The 15025-nt window shown below is 41.4% G+C and overlaps 1 protein-coding gene across 1 annotated transcript in view; it reads right to left on the minus strand.

Annotated features, from left to right (window-relative positions):
* Window positions 1-14791, minus strand: part of itga10 (integrin, alpha 10) — a 25483-nt gene extending 10692 nt beyond the window's left edge. The window contains exons 1-7 of the mRNA XM_070834624.1: window positions 14740-14791; window positions 7359-7470; window positions 7133-7242; window positions 6949-7037; window positions 4543-4657; window positions 4317-4444; window positions 3547-3695 (exon numbers count right to left, since the gene is read on the minus strand). Coding sequence (XP_070690725.1) covers window positions 3547-3695; window positions 4317-4444; window positions 4543-4657; window positions 6949-7037; window positions 7133-7242; window positions 7359-7470; window positions 14740-14791 — 755 coding nt within the window. The remainder of the gene's footprint in view (window positions 1-3546; window positions 3696-4316; window positions 4445-4542; window positions 4658-6948; window positions 7038-7132; window positions 7243-7358; window positions 7471-14739) is intronic.
* Between the last annotated feature and the right edge of the window lie 234 nt (window positions 14792-15025).

Here is a 15025-nt window from a genome sequence, read left to right on the forward strand (position 1 = left end):
TGGAAATCTAATTTAAATTAATGATAAAAGACAGTAAAATTAAGCCAAATATTACAACAGAGAAGTGCAAAGCCTGCTGTGATGTGGTATTGAGATTGGGTGATGTATACAGTGATATAAAACTGGTGGTAAAGAGAGAAGAGAGAGAGTCGTAAAAGGGGGGAGGAATGTGGTAGACGAGAGAGGAGAGAGAAATGATGAGACGAGACAGGACGGACATAAACAGGTAAGAAGGGACGGAAGAATAAAAAGGAAAAGAGGAAAGCACAGAAACGTTAGGATGAAAGAAAACAGGGGATGAGAAAGAGAGAAGGGGAGATGAAAGAGGAGAGAAAGTGAGTAGAGCTAATTGGGAGGCCTGGTTGTATTTACAACCCATTTTATGGAGTCACAGCAGTGTGGTAATGACACGGTGCAGCGGTCTGTGTGTGTACTTTTGTGTGTGCGTGTGTGGGTGAGGGAGAGCGTCTCAGACGGGTGGAGCAATATAAAAATCAGTGGCTAATCCAATTGTAGAGGACTGTTTGATGTTCATGCATCAGTCTGTCATCTACTCTGCACTTGGTGCACTCCATTACAGTCATTTATATGTAAACATTACACTGCGTGCAGGTCCACAGCAATTTACACTTTTTGCCCCCACACATACATTAACTATTGGTAGCAATTTTGGGGTCGGTGTCTTGTGGTAACAACGTTCTTTTTAAAGCTGAGACCAAGTTCTTTAAAGCTTTGGTTCGACATTTTGGGAATTTCACTCTTTCGCTTTCTTGCCAAGATTTAGAAGAGACCATCTAAATATGAAGCTACAACCAGCAGCCATTCTTAGCTTATTATAGACTGGAAACAAGGGAAACAATTAGCCTGACTCTGTCCAGCATAGGGTAATTAACCGTTTAATCAACAATATTATTTTGACTGAGTTTAGTTGCACAAAGTATACAGACAATTTAAAGCAGCAAAAGTGCAGTGTTAATTAACAGGAGTTAATGTGGATGTGCATGATGTGGATCTGTGGGCACAAACCCTGTCGCTGGCCTGTCACTGGAAAGTTTAGGATCAAGCTGTCCAGCTGGGACAGCGCATCTCTTCGCCACCGCAGGTGCCATGGTTACTTTAATAGTGTCTGCATCATTGTCTGCAACCGCGGCACACTTATGCGTGCTAAAGCAACCAGAATAGCTGCTAATAGCAGAGCTGCACTACACATTTTCTGTGAGGCGAACCTGTTCCCCTGAAGCTGTCCTACAACGTGGTATATTTAGGCGCTATGTTAGCTACATGCTTGCATTTAGGGTTAGGTTTATAATAAGGACATGGTTAGGGTAAAGGTTCAAGGTCAAAACATGCAGTGAAGAGGGTTAAAGTTGAGGTGGGGGGGCAAAGAATGAATGCCGTAAATGTCAGTATATGCAAGTATAATCATGCAGTGTGTATGTTAATTTGAGTGTATGGTGTGATTCCTTAATATGTGTGTAGGTGTTCATCCGTGTATGTGTGTCCTGTAAGTCTGTGTGTGTATTTTTACAGCTGCAGGAGCACTACTTGGCTGACCAGGCTGGGTCAGGCTGTGCCACTCCTGCAGCCATGCTGAGCCAGCAGTCGTCTAGTCAAGCTCAGCTAATCTCACTATTTTTCTACCCCGTCACTTTCCTGCCTGGTGCCAGCACTGCTATCTGTCCATCTGTGTGTGTTTGCGTGCATGTGTGTGTGTTTAGTAGGAGTGTGTGCAGCAGGTCTGTGTGTCAAAACATTAAGTTATTATATTTTGAGATTACCTCCCCTCAGTATCAAATTAATCATAAATCATTTCAAAAACTGTAAACCTGGCTTGATTTCTTTATGCTGACACACGCACGCACACACACACACACACACACCCACACACAAACACACACACACACAGAAAACCTTCATTTTAGCTATTTAAAATGACTTCTGATTAACAAGTTCTATGTTTCTTTCATGTAATGAGCACTGATGAGTCTACTGATAGTGTTTACACCATCTGACAGGATGGGAAAGTAGTGACAGTAAAGGTAGAGTGGAGAGTGTGTACTTGTGTTTTAATGCCACAGTTACACTATTTTACTGGCTCCATTTTCCAGTCAGTGCTTTTCAACTACCTTTTAAATGTTCTTCCTAAACTCCTTTTACTTTTACCTTTAAATGTACCAGAAAACAGGAACTCTCCAATTACCTGTGTGTGAGTGTGAGTGTGTGTGTGTGTGCGTGTGTGTGTGTGGGTATGTGTATGTGTATGTGCATGTGCATGTGTATATGTGTGTGTGTGTGTGTGTGTGTGTGTGTGTGTGTGTGTAGAGGTCGTACACCTCTCCAAGACACACATCCCAAAATGGAAGTCGTTGCCACACATCAGGTCTGGGTGTGGTGCGCTATGTGGGTATGACTTTAATAAAGCAGGAATTTTATTTTGAAAAGAAAGAGATATTTTAAGACTTGGGGGTTTTCATTCAGCCACTGACCCTCAACCTATAGAGCTGTTTCTTTAGGCTTAGGTTACCTGCCTAAATACCCCCAGCATACTTCTATGAAGTGAAGAAAAGTCTTGAAGGTGATGAAACTGCCATGAGTTACAGCCATGACTAAGTTTAGGGAGAGTATCTTAAAGATGGATGGGACATCCTGTGACGATTTTATCATTTATATATCTCTGCTCAGGAACTGTTGATTGAGCATGCTTCCAAAACCTTTTTTGATTAATGCTACATTCACATGGTATATGGCAGATATTAGAGGGCAAACCGGATATCATATTGGTGGATGAGAGCAGGACTGTAAAATAGTTTCTTATTTACTCATCATTATTCATTATTCAAGTGAATATTGCCAGGTGAGTCTTATTTGTGTTCATTTGGCAATATTCACTTTGTTTTAGCTCTGTTTTTGGTCTCCACCAACTCCTGAAGGAAGTATCTGGCTCTTTAGCTGCTAAATGCTCCTTTATGTCCACCTTTGTCTGTCTATTCTTTTGATATTGGGCAATTAGCTATAGCAGGTTTTCGAGCAGGAGCGTCTGCTGTTTGATGAGAGCAGTTACAGAAAACCTGAACAAACAACAACAACAACAGCAAAGTTTCAGGCCATTAAAAACCAAAACAATGGGCTGAAACAAGCTAAATCTCTGGAGAGAGTTGAGGCTTTATCATAATTATGTGCGGGTTTGTCACCATGAGCGACTCCTTTCACTTTGCACAGTCATTTGATCCACTGTTAAAATCAAAATATTCTTTGGAGCAGCTTTATGTTTCATGTTCCACTGTTGAATCTAATCCTCGTCTGATAGCTGGCTATGCCATACATCAATAGCAGCCTGAGGGGATCACACTGAAGCATATCATTAGAAAGAAGAACAGACTAAAAGAAAATAGACCTGACTGTGATTATAATTACAAATTATACAGAATGTCATACCAAAATCTAAACAGTCAGGCAGTTTCCAGTTAGTCTGCCAAATCTACAGTATGTTTTAGTACGAGGAACATCAGCCGGTAAGAGTGGGTTGACAGTGATTGACAGGCCTACCAGGCCATGTGGATGGCATATGCAGTGCGTGTCTCTCGTCCCTCCTGTCTGCTGATGTTCTTGGCGGCCTCCACCACCTCCTGTGTGGTCTGGTAGTCCTTCAGAGACCACTCATGGACTGCTACCTCGCCATACTGCAGTATACCAACCTGAATGTACACACACACACACACACACACAGAAACATAAAAAAAACACAAGTATTTCAACAATGCCACATGTTCATGGTTGTGCGGGCACATAGTTGTGGAAAAAGACATCTGAGACTCTTGTTTCTGGGGTGAACTATCTCTTTAAGTACCAATCCTGTTCTTAAAGCAAACAGTGCACAAGGGGAATTTTTGAATTAATTCAAAAACCAGTGGTATTTCCTCTTCACCTCACATTGCCTGCTACCCCTTACCCCCCACTCTCCTTTTTTAAAGCCAAACCTCCTGTCACTCCTCCTGTTGTTTAGCTCAGAATAATGTCCCCAGACCCAATCCCCTCCAACTTCCATTCCTCCCCAACCTCAAGCTAGCTCGGCTCATGTCCCTTTAGATTACTAAAGCAATTCACTCTGGTCATATTTCCCAAAACGGTTCTTTATATGTGTCGCTCTATGCATGTTTTCACTCAAGGGACTAACTTGTCTTACGGTTCTGGGCAACAGCTAAGGGGTTCCAGAGGTTTAAGTGGGAGACTCACTCAAATTCAAACCCACAAGTTTCCATTACCAATGTAAATAATATTTATAGGCAGTGCAAATACACATCGTCTTGCACTCTTACCTGCATCTGGTCCGAGCTGATGTGGAACTTGCTGAGGATGTTGCTAAGGAAGTTCTGGACCTCATACCAGGGGTAAATACTGTTGGAGCCATCCAGCACGATCACAATGTCCATGTATGTGGAGCACCCTGCCACATGTGGGAGTTTAAGTTAGCTAAAGCAGGCATGTGCAGCATTTTTCTCTCAGTTCCTCAGTGTGTGTGAGTGTGTGCAGATGTGTGGTTACTTTGCGCTGTTGGAGCGATGGTCTCTCTTGGTTCTAGATCATCACTGACAGAGGCACAGATGCCAGTGCTGAACATAGACGTACCACACTCCTGAGACCACAGAGGGGCACATGCCTGCCAAACACACACAAGCACACACATCAGCATCTGTCTTACAGATGAGGCAATTTCAGGAGCATCTACAGTCAATTTGAGCCATTTATATTCTAAAGTATTTGTGTTCTGCTCAAAAGATGTGCACTTTTGTCATTATCAAAAGAGTTTAAATGCGTAGATAAATGTGGTCGGGTGACCAGCAAATAAACACTGAAAAAAAAGACTAAATTAGGGCAAATGGGGAACAAAAAGAAAACAAGTCATGAGAGTGAATAAGTCATGGAAAAACTACAATAGTGTGGTTTGGAGGATAAAAAAATAAAATGAGGGAGAGGCAGAGAGAGGGAGACTATTGTTGACATGTTGGCAGTCACTGTTGTCATGAGCGGTTTAACAGAGCTGGAACAGCCGACCAGTAAAGCAATTTAAATCTGATTGTGCTAAATGTAGGGGGGTGAGGAGGGGGTATCATATAAAAATATTTCTGTCTTCAAAGCATGGTGTTTATTTGGCTTTCATAGTGAGAGGGAAGAATAAGGGGGAGAGTGTGGAAAGAGGAGATAAAAGAGAAACCCATGCGCACAGCAGAGAGACAAAAGAGAGAGACCGAAAGTGGGGTGAAATGGGGGGAAGAATGAGAGAAAGAGAAACATCCTGGTTTTGCTTGCCCTGTCATTATGGACGGGTTTCTCCTCAGGCACACAGACAGGCAGAGAAGAGAGGATGGAGAGAGGAACGGGAGAAAGGAAGGAGAGTGAAGACGGAGAAAAGCAGGAGAGGTGCTATGGCTTTTGGTAGGTCTGTCATTAACAAAGGGCCGGAGACGCATTCCGATCCTGTTATAGACCTGACCACTGGGGTTAAGATAAACACACATGGACACGCACACACACACACACACACACACAAAGTGGGCTTAGCTGGTTGGCGTTCTCAAACTATACACAACTCCACCGCCGAAGAAGCAATAAAAACCTGGCAAACACCAAAACACGCAAGCTCACTTGCTTAACACACACACACACACATACACACAAACAGACACACATTAACTAACATACAATCACGCATACATAACATTCACTACTGATTGCTGGCCCAGGCAGAAGTGTGTTGCTCTGCAAGCCAGAAGCCTCAAAACCGAGAGCAACAGCAAGACGTGTGTATCGACGAGTCAAGATGTGAGACTCAGGCTTGAGTTGGACTACAAAAATGAGGACTTACACTTGACTGCCCTGAGATTTTACTTAATTGAGACATGAGTCCCTAAAGATTTGACTGAGATCTGAGAACAAAAACAATATCAGTCTAAACTTTTTACCTCCTACAGTCCCACAAAAGGAACAGAAGATAGCCAGAGAAAGGCAGGCTGTGCATAGCTCCACAACTTATAATTATAATATTCACAGAATAGTGCCTATGCATTAAAGCGTGGTCTCAGTACAGTCAGCCAACTCTAGTGGAATAGATTATTATATGAACGTACAATTCAGGCTACAACCTTGGCACTCCCTACAAGCCGAGCACAGAGCGGGGAGTGACGTGAGTCACTTCCATAGGTGGATACTGGGGTGGAGGCGGCTTCTAATGATGCTTCATATAATGGTATACGAATCAAGTTAAAACAGTGCAATGCAATCAACAAAAATATAATCAGCAATAACTGACAATCAATAATAATTTATGAAACAAAATGCCAATCAAACTGTGGTTCCAGCTTCTTAAAAGTTTTTCTCTGTTTTATATGATTGTTAATTTAAGACTTTTGGGATCTGTGCTGTTGGTTGGATAACATTAGCTATCAGAAGACGTCACTAGGGCCCATGGGAACTTTTATAGCCTAATTTGATTTACTTAATTGATTAATCAAAAAAATCTATATATTAATTGATAACAACAATAATTGGTAGATGCAACAGCAGCATCTGCAGCAGTGGAAACAAGTCACTTGATATTGGAGTTAAACTGATCTCATAATACACATATGTAATATACTGTCTCTATAACATAATCCTTGAGCAAATTAAGACATTTAGACTCTACAACCAAGCGATTAATCAGTCTGTGTGTCTGACAGTATAACTGTGTGTATGAATCTCCAAAAAGGTATCCAGGATGTGGGGGATCAGTGAACCGCACATGGTCACATCTAAAGTCAAATAAAAACACACCAACAGAGCTGATTCATTCAAAATCTGTCAAACAAACACAACCTGGTCTCACCACATCCCTTCATGCTCCCACACACAACCCAAATGCTCACGTAGCAGAAATAAAAAGTCTTGTTTCTCAGTGTTGAAACCACATACCAGGAAGCCATCAGGTGAGTCTGGAGTCAGCGTCATTCCCAGGTGAGAATTCTTCAGGTTTTTGGAAACGTTCCGGAGAGCAGTCTCACCTGAGGCACAGAGACAGACCCGGCTACTGCGTAACATATCTATAAACTTAATGCAAATTTTAGATTGGCTTGATAAGCATATTGGTGTCTCTCACCTAAATTTACTTTGCTGCAGTTTGAGTTCTTCTCCTCTCCCACAATGCATTTGTACACGTCTCCCTTCCTGTTGTTGGGCGGCCCGTCCCAGGGAGCACCGACCAGCATCCTACAACAGGATGACAGACGTTTAGCATCAAAGCATCACTGTACATCCTCCTTGCATTACAATTATGACAGTTTAATAATTTGTTTCTCTTTCTTCATCTTTAAACACGCGCTTACGATTTCTCTCCGTCTGCTTCATGTTGTAAAACTGAGAAGCCAAACAGAGCGTCCTCTGGGCCGCTGAAGATGCGCGGGTGCTTTACGTCTATGTTGAAACACTCACAAAACTCTGAAAAACATAAAAGAAAACATTATTACACAGATGGCGAAGCAACAAAAAGACAACTAGTCAGATATCTTTTTAACCTCTTAAACCTCGCTGGCTGGTGGGTTAATTGTCACAAATTTACAGTGTGCAGCAAACCTTTGTTCAGTTCCACAGAGCTTCATGTTAAGTTCTACTGAGGATCCCAAAGTTTCAAAAGATACCAAATATGTCAGGCGGAACTTTGAGGAAATATTTATAAAATGATTCATAAGACATCTAGAATATTTCCATTTCATGGAAAAGTGCAGCCATAAAAAACAAGCAAGAAACTGATGAATAATAAACTGTATATGTTGTACTGACACTGTGAAATAACATGATTTTTCCAACCTTAAAGCAACTTAAAATGAAATTAAATGAGGAAAACAAAACATTCCACATTTTGGGATACATGATTAATTGGCTTTCTTGCTGTGAGTTACAGGAGAAGGTTGATACCTCACTCGTATCTAAAGCTACAGCCAGCAACAAGCTAACTTATCTATAGCATAAAGACTGGAAACAGGGGGAAACTGCTATTCCTACTCTGTCCAAAGGTAACAAAATCTGACTACCAGCACCCCTAAACCATTACAAATTCACACTTTATATCTTGTTTGTTTAATCTGTACAAAAACCAAAACATAAATGTGACTAAGCATATCTTACAGCAGTGCGTAAATCAGCCATTTTCCTCAAGCGTGAGTTTGATATGTCTAACTACATCAGCACATACAGCATCCAACATTGACCAGAACTGTGGAAAATCACACAGATGTGTAATACAGTTGCAGTGTTTCAACCAGAAAGCCTATGCATAGTAAATTCACTCAAGCTGTCATTTTTTAAATGACAAACTGTGTTTAGCTTAAGTCTATGAGTATTTCACAGATTATTTTATACTTAAGCACACCCTGAAGTTTGCAACATCAGAGTTTTTCAATATAGAAGCAAGTCAGGTTTGACTGTCAGGAGTCAATGTGTGGATGTTAGTAACAGTCGTCTCTTATATGCTGTGGACGTGGACTGGGTGAGCTGTAAATGAAGTGCCCTTCTTGGGATCAGTAAAGTTGTCTTAATATGAATCTGAATCACTGTTATACTGTTAACTATTAACAGTCATACTTTTCATGTTGCTGTAACAATTACCAAAGCAAAAATTGAAAATGAAAGATAAAAGACATAATATGTTTGCCTTTATATATTAACAAGGACATTGTCAGACATTTTTAATGAAAACAAGAATAATATAAAACAGTTTTATATTGTTGTGTTACTTTTGACCCAACCGTGTGTTGCATTCATCTCAACTGAGTGTTGAGAGTAACAACATGTAATGTCTGTTCAAAGTCAAGCTATACTGACGCTGTTGCATATTTGTATAACATGGTGAACTGGTATTGATGTAACACACATGAGTTGTTAGGTTTAGTTTCTGTCTGTGACGTTACCTTTTAATATGACATTCATCTGAAAAGTGTTACTTTCATATTAGCTTTACTCTAAATGTGTTTCCCTAAATGTTGAAATTTTGCCTAAAGTTGTTGAGAAAAGTTGACATAAATAGTATGAATTAGCCGATAAAATTAGCGAAAAGCGTGCAAAACATAAAACTGGAAACTGTGTACACAACTGTATATCTACTGTTCAGTGCAGTGTCAGATTATTCATTTCCCTCTTGGCCTTGGGAGAGTGGATTTGGGGGGAGGAGTGGCGGAGCTGAAAAATATGGATAAACAGAGTGACCAAAGGCAACCTCTGAGGAAAAAGGGAGTTCAGTCTGAGGGGAAAGAGGGAGAGGAGAGGGGAGAAAAGAGGCAAGGCGGGGAAGGGTGTGGGTTAGAAAAACTATGGAGTATAGTAAGCTCCCTGTAATGACACACAAGCCTGCCCTTCATACAACGAGAGAGAGAGGTGAGGGAGACACAGAGAAGACCGAGAGCAACAAGATGGTTCACTGAGTTGTGAACATTTAGGTGTAAACCGAAGCATGAAAACATGTTCCAACTGGCAGAATGAAAGACACACATAACCAACACCAGAAAAAATATATAATGTATAAGTCAATTAACACACAGCTACCTAAATGATATGTTTCCTGTTATGCCAAATACAGTTTAGTGATGTTTTTTTACTAATCAAAATAAATGAAGATAATTTATACTAATTTAGTACTGATGACTCATTAACAACACTGCAGATCTTCACATTAGTAAATTAATTCAGTTTTCTGGAAACAGTTATGTAATTCAAAATGTAACAAGTCGCACAACTCGTCTCAAGTGTGCAGTTACCTTGCCTACATCTTTATATATGGTTCATTAATTCTTGAAAAGACCTTTAAAATGGCACTGAATAGTTTTTACCAAATAAAATATCTACTATTTAGATAGACTAAAGAGTCTGTGGCCATGCTAGTGGGTCTGTGGCACCACAGTGCTTTGAGTTAAAAGCTAAGCATGCTAACATGTTTACAGTAGCAATACTAACATGCTGATCTTCAGCAGGTATTAGGTTCAGCTGAGGCTGATGGGAATATCATGTCAGGGCATCGCTGGCCATTGGAATTCATCCTCTGGGGATCACGACAGTCTGTACAAAGTTTCATGGCAACAGATGTTGAGATACTTCAGTTTGGACCAACGTGGTCAAACCGGACAGACCCACACACAGGCAGACAGTGGCATCCATGCAGCCATGCTGGCAAAGCTTACAAGCAAAGCATAAATGACCATGAATAAAAACAACTTTAATGGAGATTGGCACATGCTGTTACATTCATGAGGCACAATCACTGGCGCACTCATTAGTTGTTTGGCTTTCAGATGAGTGTTGCAGCTGTGTTCTCAAAATAAGGAGTTAAGTGAGAGAAGAAATAGTTCACACTTGGATCAAACTTGGTGTTAAAATGTATAAAAATGGTCTTTACAGCACATTGTAAAGACCATTCTTAAATCCTGGCTGCTGCGGTAAGGACTACACTAGGGCCTTTATAGTACACACTCTACCAGATGAGCTACCAGGACGTCCCAATAACTATATACTCACAAACATAAAAAACTTGATCCAAATGTATTTCCTGTTTCAGCAAAAGTGATGCTGCCAGTGACTGACAGGAAATAAACTCTCCTCGCTACTTCCTGTAGATACACAATTCCACTGAAATTAAAGAGCATCATCCTTGCAGCATTTTCAGTTCAGTCTCAGAAACACTGTGCTACTCTTGACAGTAGATATTTAACTTGTCCCGCTTGTCTATCTACTGTGTGTTACTTGTAGCCCTGAAAAAGCAGGGTGTGTTGGATGTGTTTTGTTTAAATAAATTGAACTTGACATGTAATTAAGCAGCAGCATCCGGGAGCATCTACACCAACTCTCCTACTGTACATAACTCAGTGATTCCACTTGAGAAAAGTCATCCACGATGGGGGACAAGACCAGAAAACTGCTGCTGTGATTACACACCAGCTGCATACACACACACACTTGTACACAGATACTTCCCCACAAATACACACTGACACACACAGACATTTACCTCGGCCAGTCTAATCAGAGGGGGATTCCACTTGGTTTTTAGAGGGAAACCAGATATGTTCAGTGTTTCTCTTCCATCTTTGCTCCTGCCTTTCTCACATGCTGTAGTTTCTTCTACCTGCTCCTTCATTTTCTTTTTTCACACAGATGCTTTTTCCTGTATTGCTACTGCATTTTCAGTCAAGTTTCTTCTTTTTCTTGTACCTCTCTAGATCTAAATCTACAAAGAAGTGGGTTTTTATAGCCGTGCTAGCACCTTCGCTCTCTAGGTGCCAATGTTGTTCAGTCCTGTTGTCAGAACACCATTTTAGTCAAGACGAAATACCTCAGATATATATATCAGATATTTGATGGGTTGCTATAAGATTTGGTACAGACTTCTGTATTCCCCAAAGATCGTGGCGATCCCTTGACTTTTCCTCTAAAGCTATCGGTAGATCAAAGTTTGCAATTATCCTGTGAAGCATCTCAACATTTACTCAATGCATTGCCACAAGATTTATGTTCCCCAGAGGATGAAGCCTCCTGACTTTGGAGCTCCTGGATTATTGCCTGCAGAGTCACCATGAGGATTACATTTGTAGTTTTGAGTGAAATGTCTCAACAACTATTGGATCAATCTTGGAACCCACTGGTGATTGATGACGATTTCATCTCTGAGGGTAAGACCCAATGTTTCAAAAATCCTACAGATATATGGGCCTAGACTTTCCCTTCAGTGCACTGGTCACTGTTTAACCCATATGAATGCAGATTAATTAGAAAAAGCTAATTAAAAGTTAAATCGATGTCAGACAATAGCCAATGAGTTCCAAGACTGCATTTTGGCCAATGTGTTTCTCTACTTTTGCTCTCTACATGGAATGCTGCTCGAACGTGATTGGTCAATACCACTTGGGCTACAAACAGAAACAAGAACACTTCCTATACCAAAACTCTTGTCCCATGACTACAGACTCTGCATCCATACGCAGATATCTGTTTATAGAGATTAAATGCTAATGAGCATCAGTTTAGTATCAACATGTAGGCACTGCTCAAAGCACTGCTGTAGAGCCTCACTGAGCTTCTGCTCATTATGCAGATCTGTGCAAGCTTCCAATATTTCAGCTTCCAAACCTCTGGTGACTTGAATGAAATCCAGCCATCTATCTGATACTACACAGATGTTTAATACAAATCACCGATGGGAATATGCGTGGGCAATTATCATGTCCAGAATGAACAGAAATCTTCCTATCCAGCCTTGTTGCAACAAGTTACTCTCTCCTATTCTTTCCTACCACCATTCTTATATACAGTGCAGTAAATTGTGGCAACGTCACCCACTCTCCAATTCCAAATTTCTTTCTGCAACAAACCGGGCCTCTGATAACAACCCCTGCTACTGATTTTCTCCGTCATCCTTCTATTTTCACTCAGTCTCTCATAAACCATAAATTGCTTCTTTCTTTTACCCCCTCTCCCAAAACACACTCACAAACAAACTGTAACTCTACCACAGGGCCCCCTCTCACATCCCAACCCCTCTGACTCCCACAAAACTGTACCATCGTTCTGTTTTCCCTGTCCTGTCCTCCCTTCTCTGGTTCCATTTTCAGTGGGGTTTATATATGACACTGTACCGCAGCCTGTCTGACCACCCATCACCATGACAACTGCTGGCAAACATTTATCAAGCCAAACTGGGTCCAGATTCTCTCAACCACACGTTCGCCTCAGGGCGCTGCTGCTGCTGGATGTGTACAGTCGTGAGTGTGTAGTTTATGCATATGTGTGTGTGCACATGTTGAGGAACAGAAACTGAACTTGACACTACAATGTTTTGGATACTATAGTGACATGCCAGCACTTATGGTAGTATGCAAAGACATTGATGTATGTTGTTTTAATTGGCCTAACATACTTAAGTTTCCCTCTCGCCTTATCCGTTTCTCTGTCTTTTCAATTTACATTCATGGCCTGAATGTCTGTTTCTATCATCTTTATTTAACTGACTCATTACGTTTCCCATGCATCCCCCTCCTTCACCTCTTCTCACCCTCACAGATTTTCTCTCCATCATCTCGATCGTGTTCTGTCACCCTCTCGTGGGGAACGGGGGTGGAAGAAGAGGGGGAGTAGGAATGAAAGTCAGTGAATGATGGGAGAGTAAAGAAACACAAGAAGATAGCTGGGAGAATAATAGCAAAAATTTATGAATGGCTGGTGAGTGAGCTCAGTTAAACACACACACACACACACACACACCTGTGTTCGACATCTCAGTAAAACATAACAGAGTGTAACAGACACGGTATGCCTGCTGCCTGCATCAAGGGAAGCTCTGCTAGAACCATTAACATTACACACATACTCACTCACCTACATGCTCATGTATGACACATGCATAAGCTAGCAAACTCACACACACAAGAGCACTTACACTAAGATCACAGAAGCTATCATACAAATTAAATCAAAGGTTAGCCTGTTAAAATAAAAGGGGAAAATTGCCCTCTACATGCTTAATTCAAACAAATGTGTAAATAGGTGTGTGTGCCTCTGTGAATTAGTAAGTGGTCTGAAAGACCTTAATGCTTGATGCATTCCTCATTCATTCCTCAGCTTCTGGATGAGAAGCATTCAGCATAGAATGAAAATGTTCAAATTTGGCACAAATGCCAACAACTCAGTCTATACATTACCCGCAGAGACTGTGTGTGATTCAGAGCAGGTACTCACTTTGACATGCCTTGCACAACATAATAACTCAGCCTATTGATCTAATTTTGCTTCACAGCTGCATGCCATAGTGCAGCAGTTAAAACGGCCGCTTATCAGCTGCATAAACACTCAGTTTTGGTAGACAACAATGGTCTTTTTCTTTGGTTTCTTGCTGGTGAGCAGGAATGGCTCAATGAGATGTGTGAGGCTGCTCTGCCACAGCGAACATGAGCGCTGGAGGGGAGCTGATGTTCATGCTTCAAAGGAGAAAACACACACGGCATAGCTGCCTTATTAGGGGAACTTTAGACATCGTGATGGAGACAGCTGATATGGCCGATGAGGTCGAGTTACACAGCTGCCAGGGTCAGTACGTGTCAGCTGTAAGAGGAGATGAACCAGTAACCTTTTGGCAGAGGATACACACAAGTACCTCTGATTGCTCCGAACATCTTCTGGTAGCTGGAGGCCTCCAACAGGAATGAAATATTCCCTCAGAACTGACATAACTGATAGATTTAGTAACGGATCAGACTTTGAACCAGGAACCATTATTTTGTTGGACTCATGTGCAACTTCCTATCCCTTTGATCTGCTTGGCAAATGGAGTGTGGCCATATGTTTTAATATGCCTGCTGCTCTCCTGCATACAGTCATGTTAGGAATGTCTTCATGGTCAGTCACTTACTGTCACACAGACTAAAGCTCTTTGGGGTTCAGGGAGGCACGTGTGACACAATCATTCACAGATGTTGTGTGCAGAAGTGCAAAAGTTGAGGAGGTTAATGACCATATCAGCCAGTGAGAGAGTGCTTAAGGACAGGAGAGCAACTGGGAAGTGAAGAGGCATCAATCATGTATAAGATGTTGACTTTACAAAGTTCTCCAAATATCACGGTTTAGTTTTAACAGCAGTGATGGAATAATCCCCCCACCCCCCCTTCAGACTCCAGTCATCCTCATCCTAAACCCAAATATAACTAAAAAATATTATAAAGTAGTTCTTACCTTTAAGGAGGAGGATGAACTCCAGGCACAACAGGTATTTACGCAGCTCCATTTATGAAACCGAATGAAAGCAGTCTATTTTTCTCCCTTTTTCCCCCTCTGTTTACAAAGTGGTCTCCCCTGAGCTGTTGGAAATGTAGTGCATCGGTGTCCACCACACACACGCGCGCGCTTTTTCAGCCCTCTCTTTCCCCAAGAGATGCGTAAAATCCGGTCAGTGGCATGTCTGGTGTGTGTGTGTGTGTGTGCGGGCTCAAGTCAGGACGCACTCGTTTACAAAAGCAGT

The sequence above is a fragment of the Pempheris klunzingeri genome, chromosome 8 (genome assembly GCF_042242105.1).
Source record: "Pempheris klunzingeri isolate RE-2024b chromosome 8, fPemKlu1.hap1, whole genome shotgun sequence".
Classification (NCBI taxonomy): Eukaryota; Metazoa; Chordata; class Actinopteri; order Acropomatiformes; family Pempheridae; genus Pempheris; species Pempheris klunzingeri.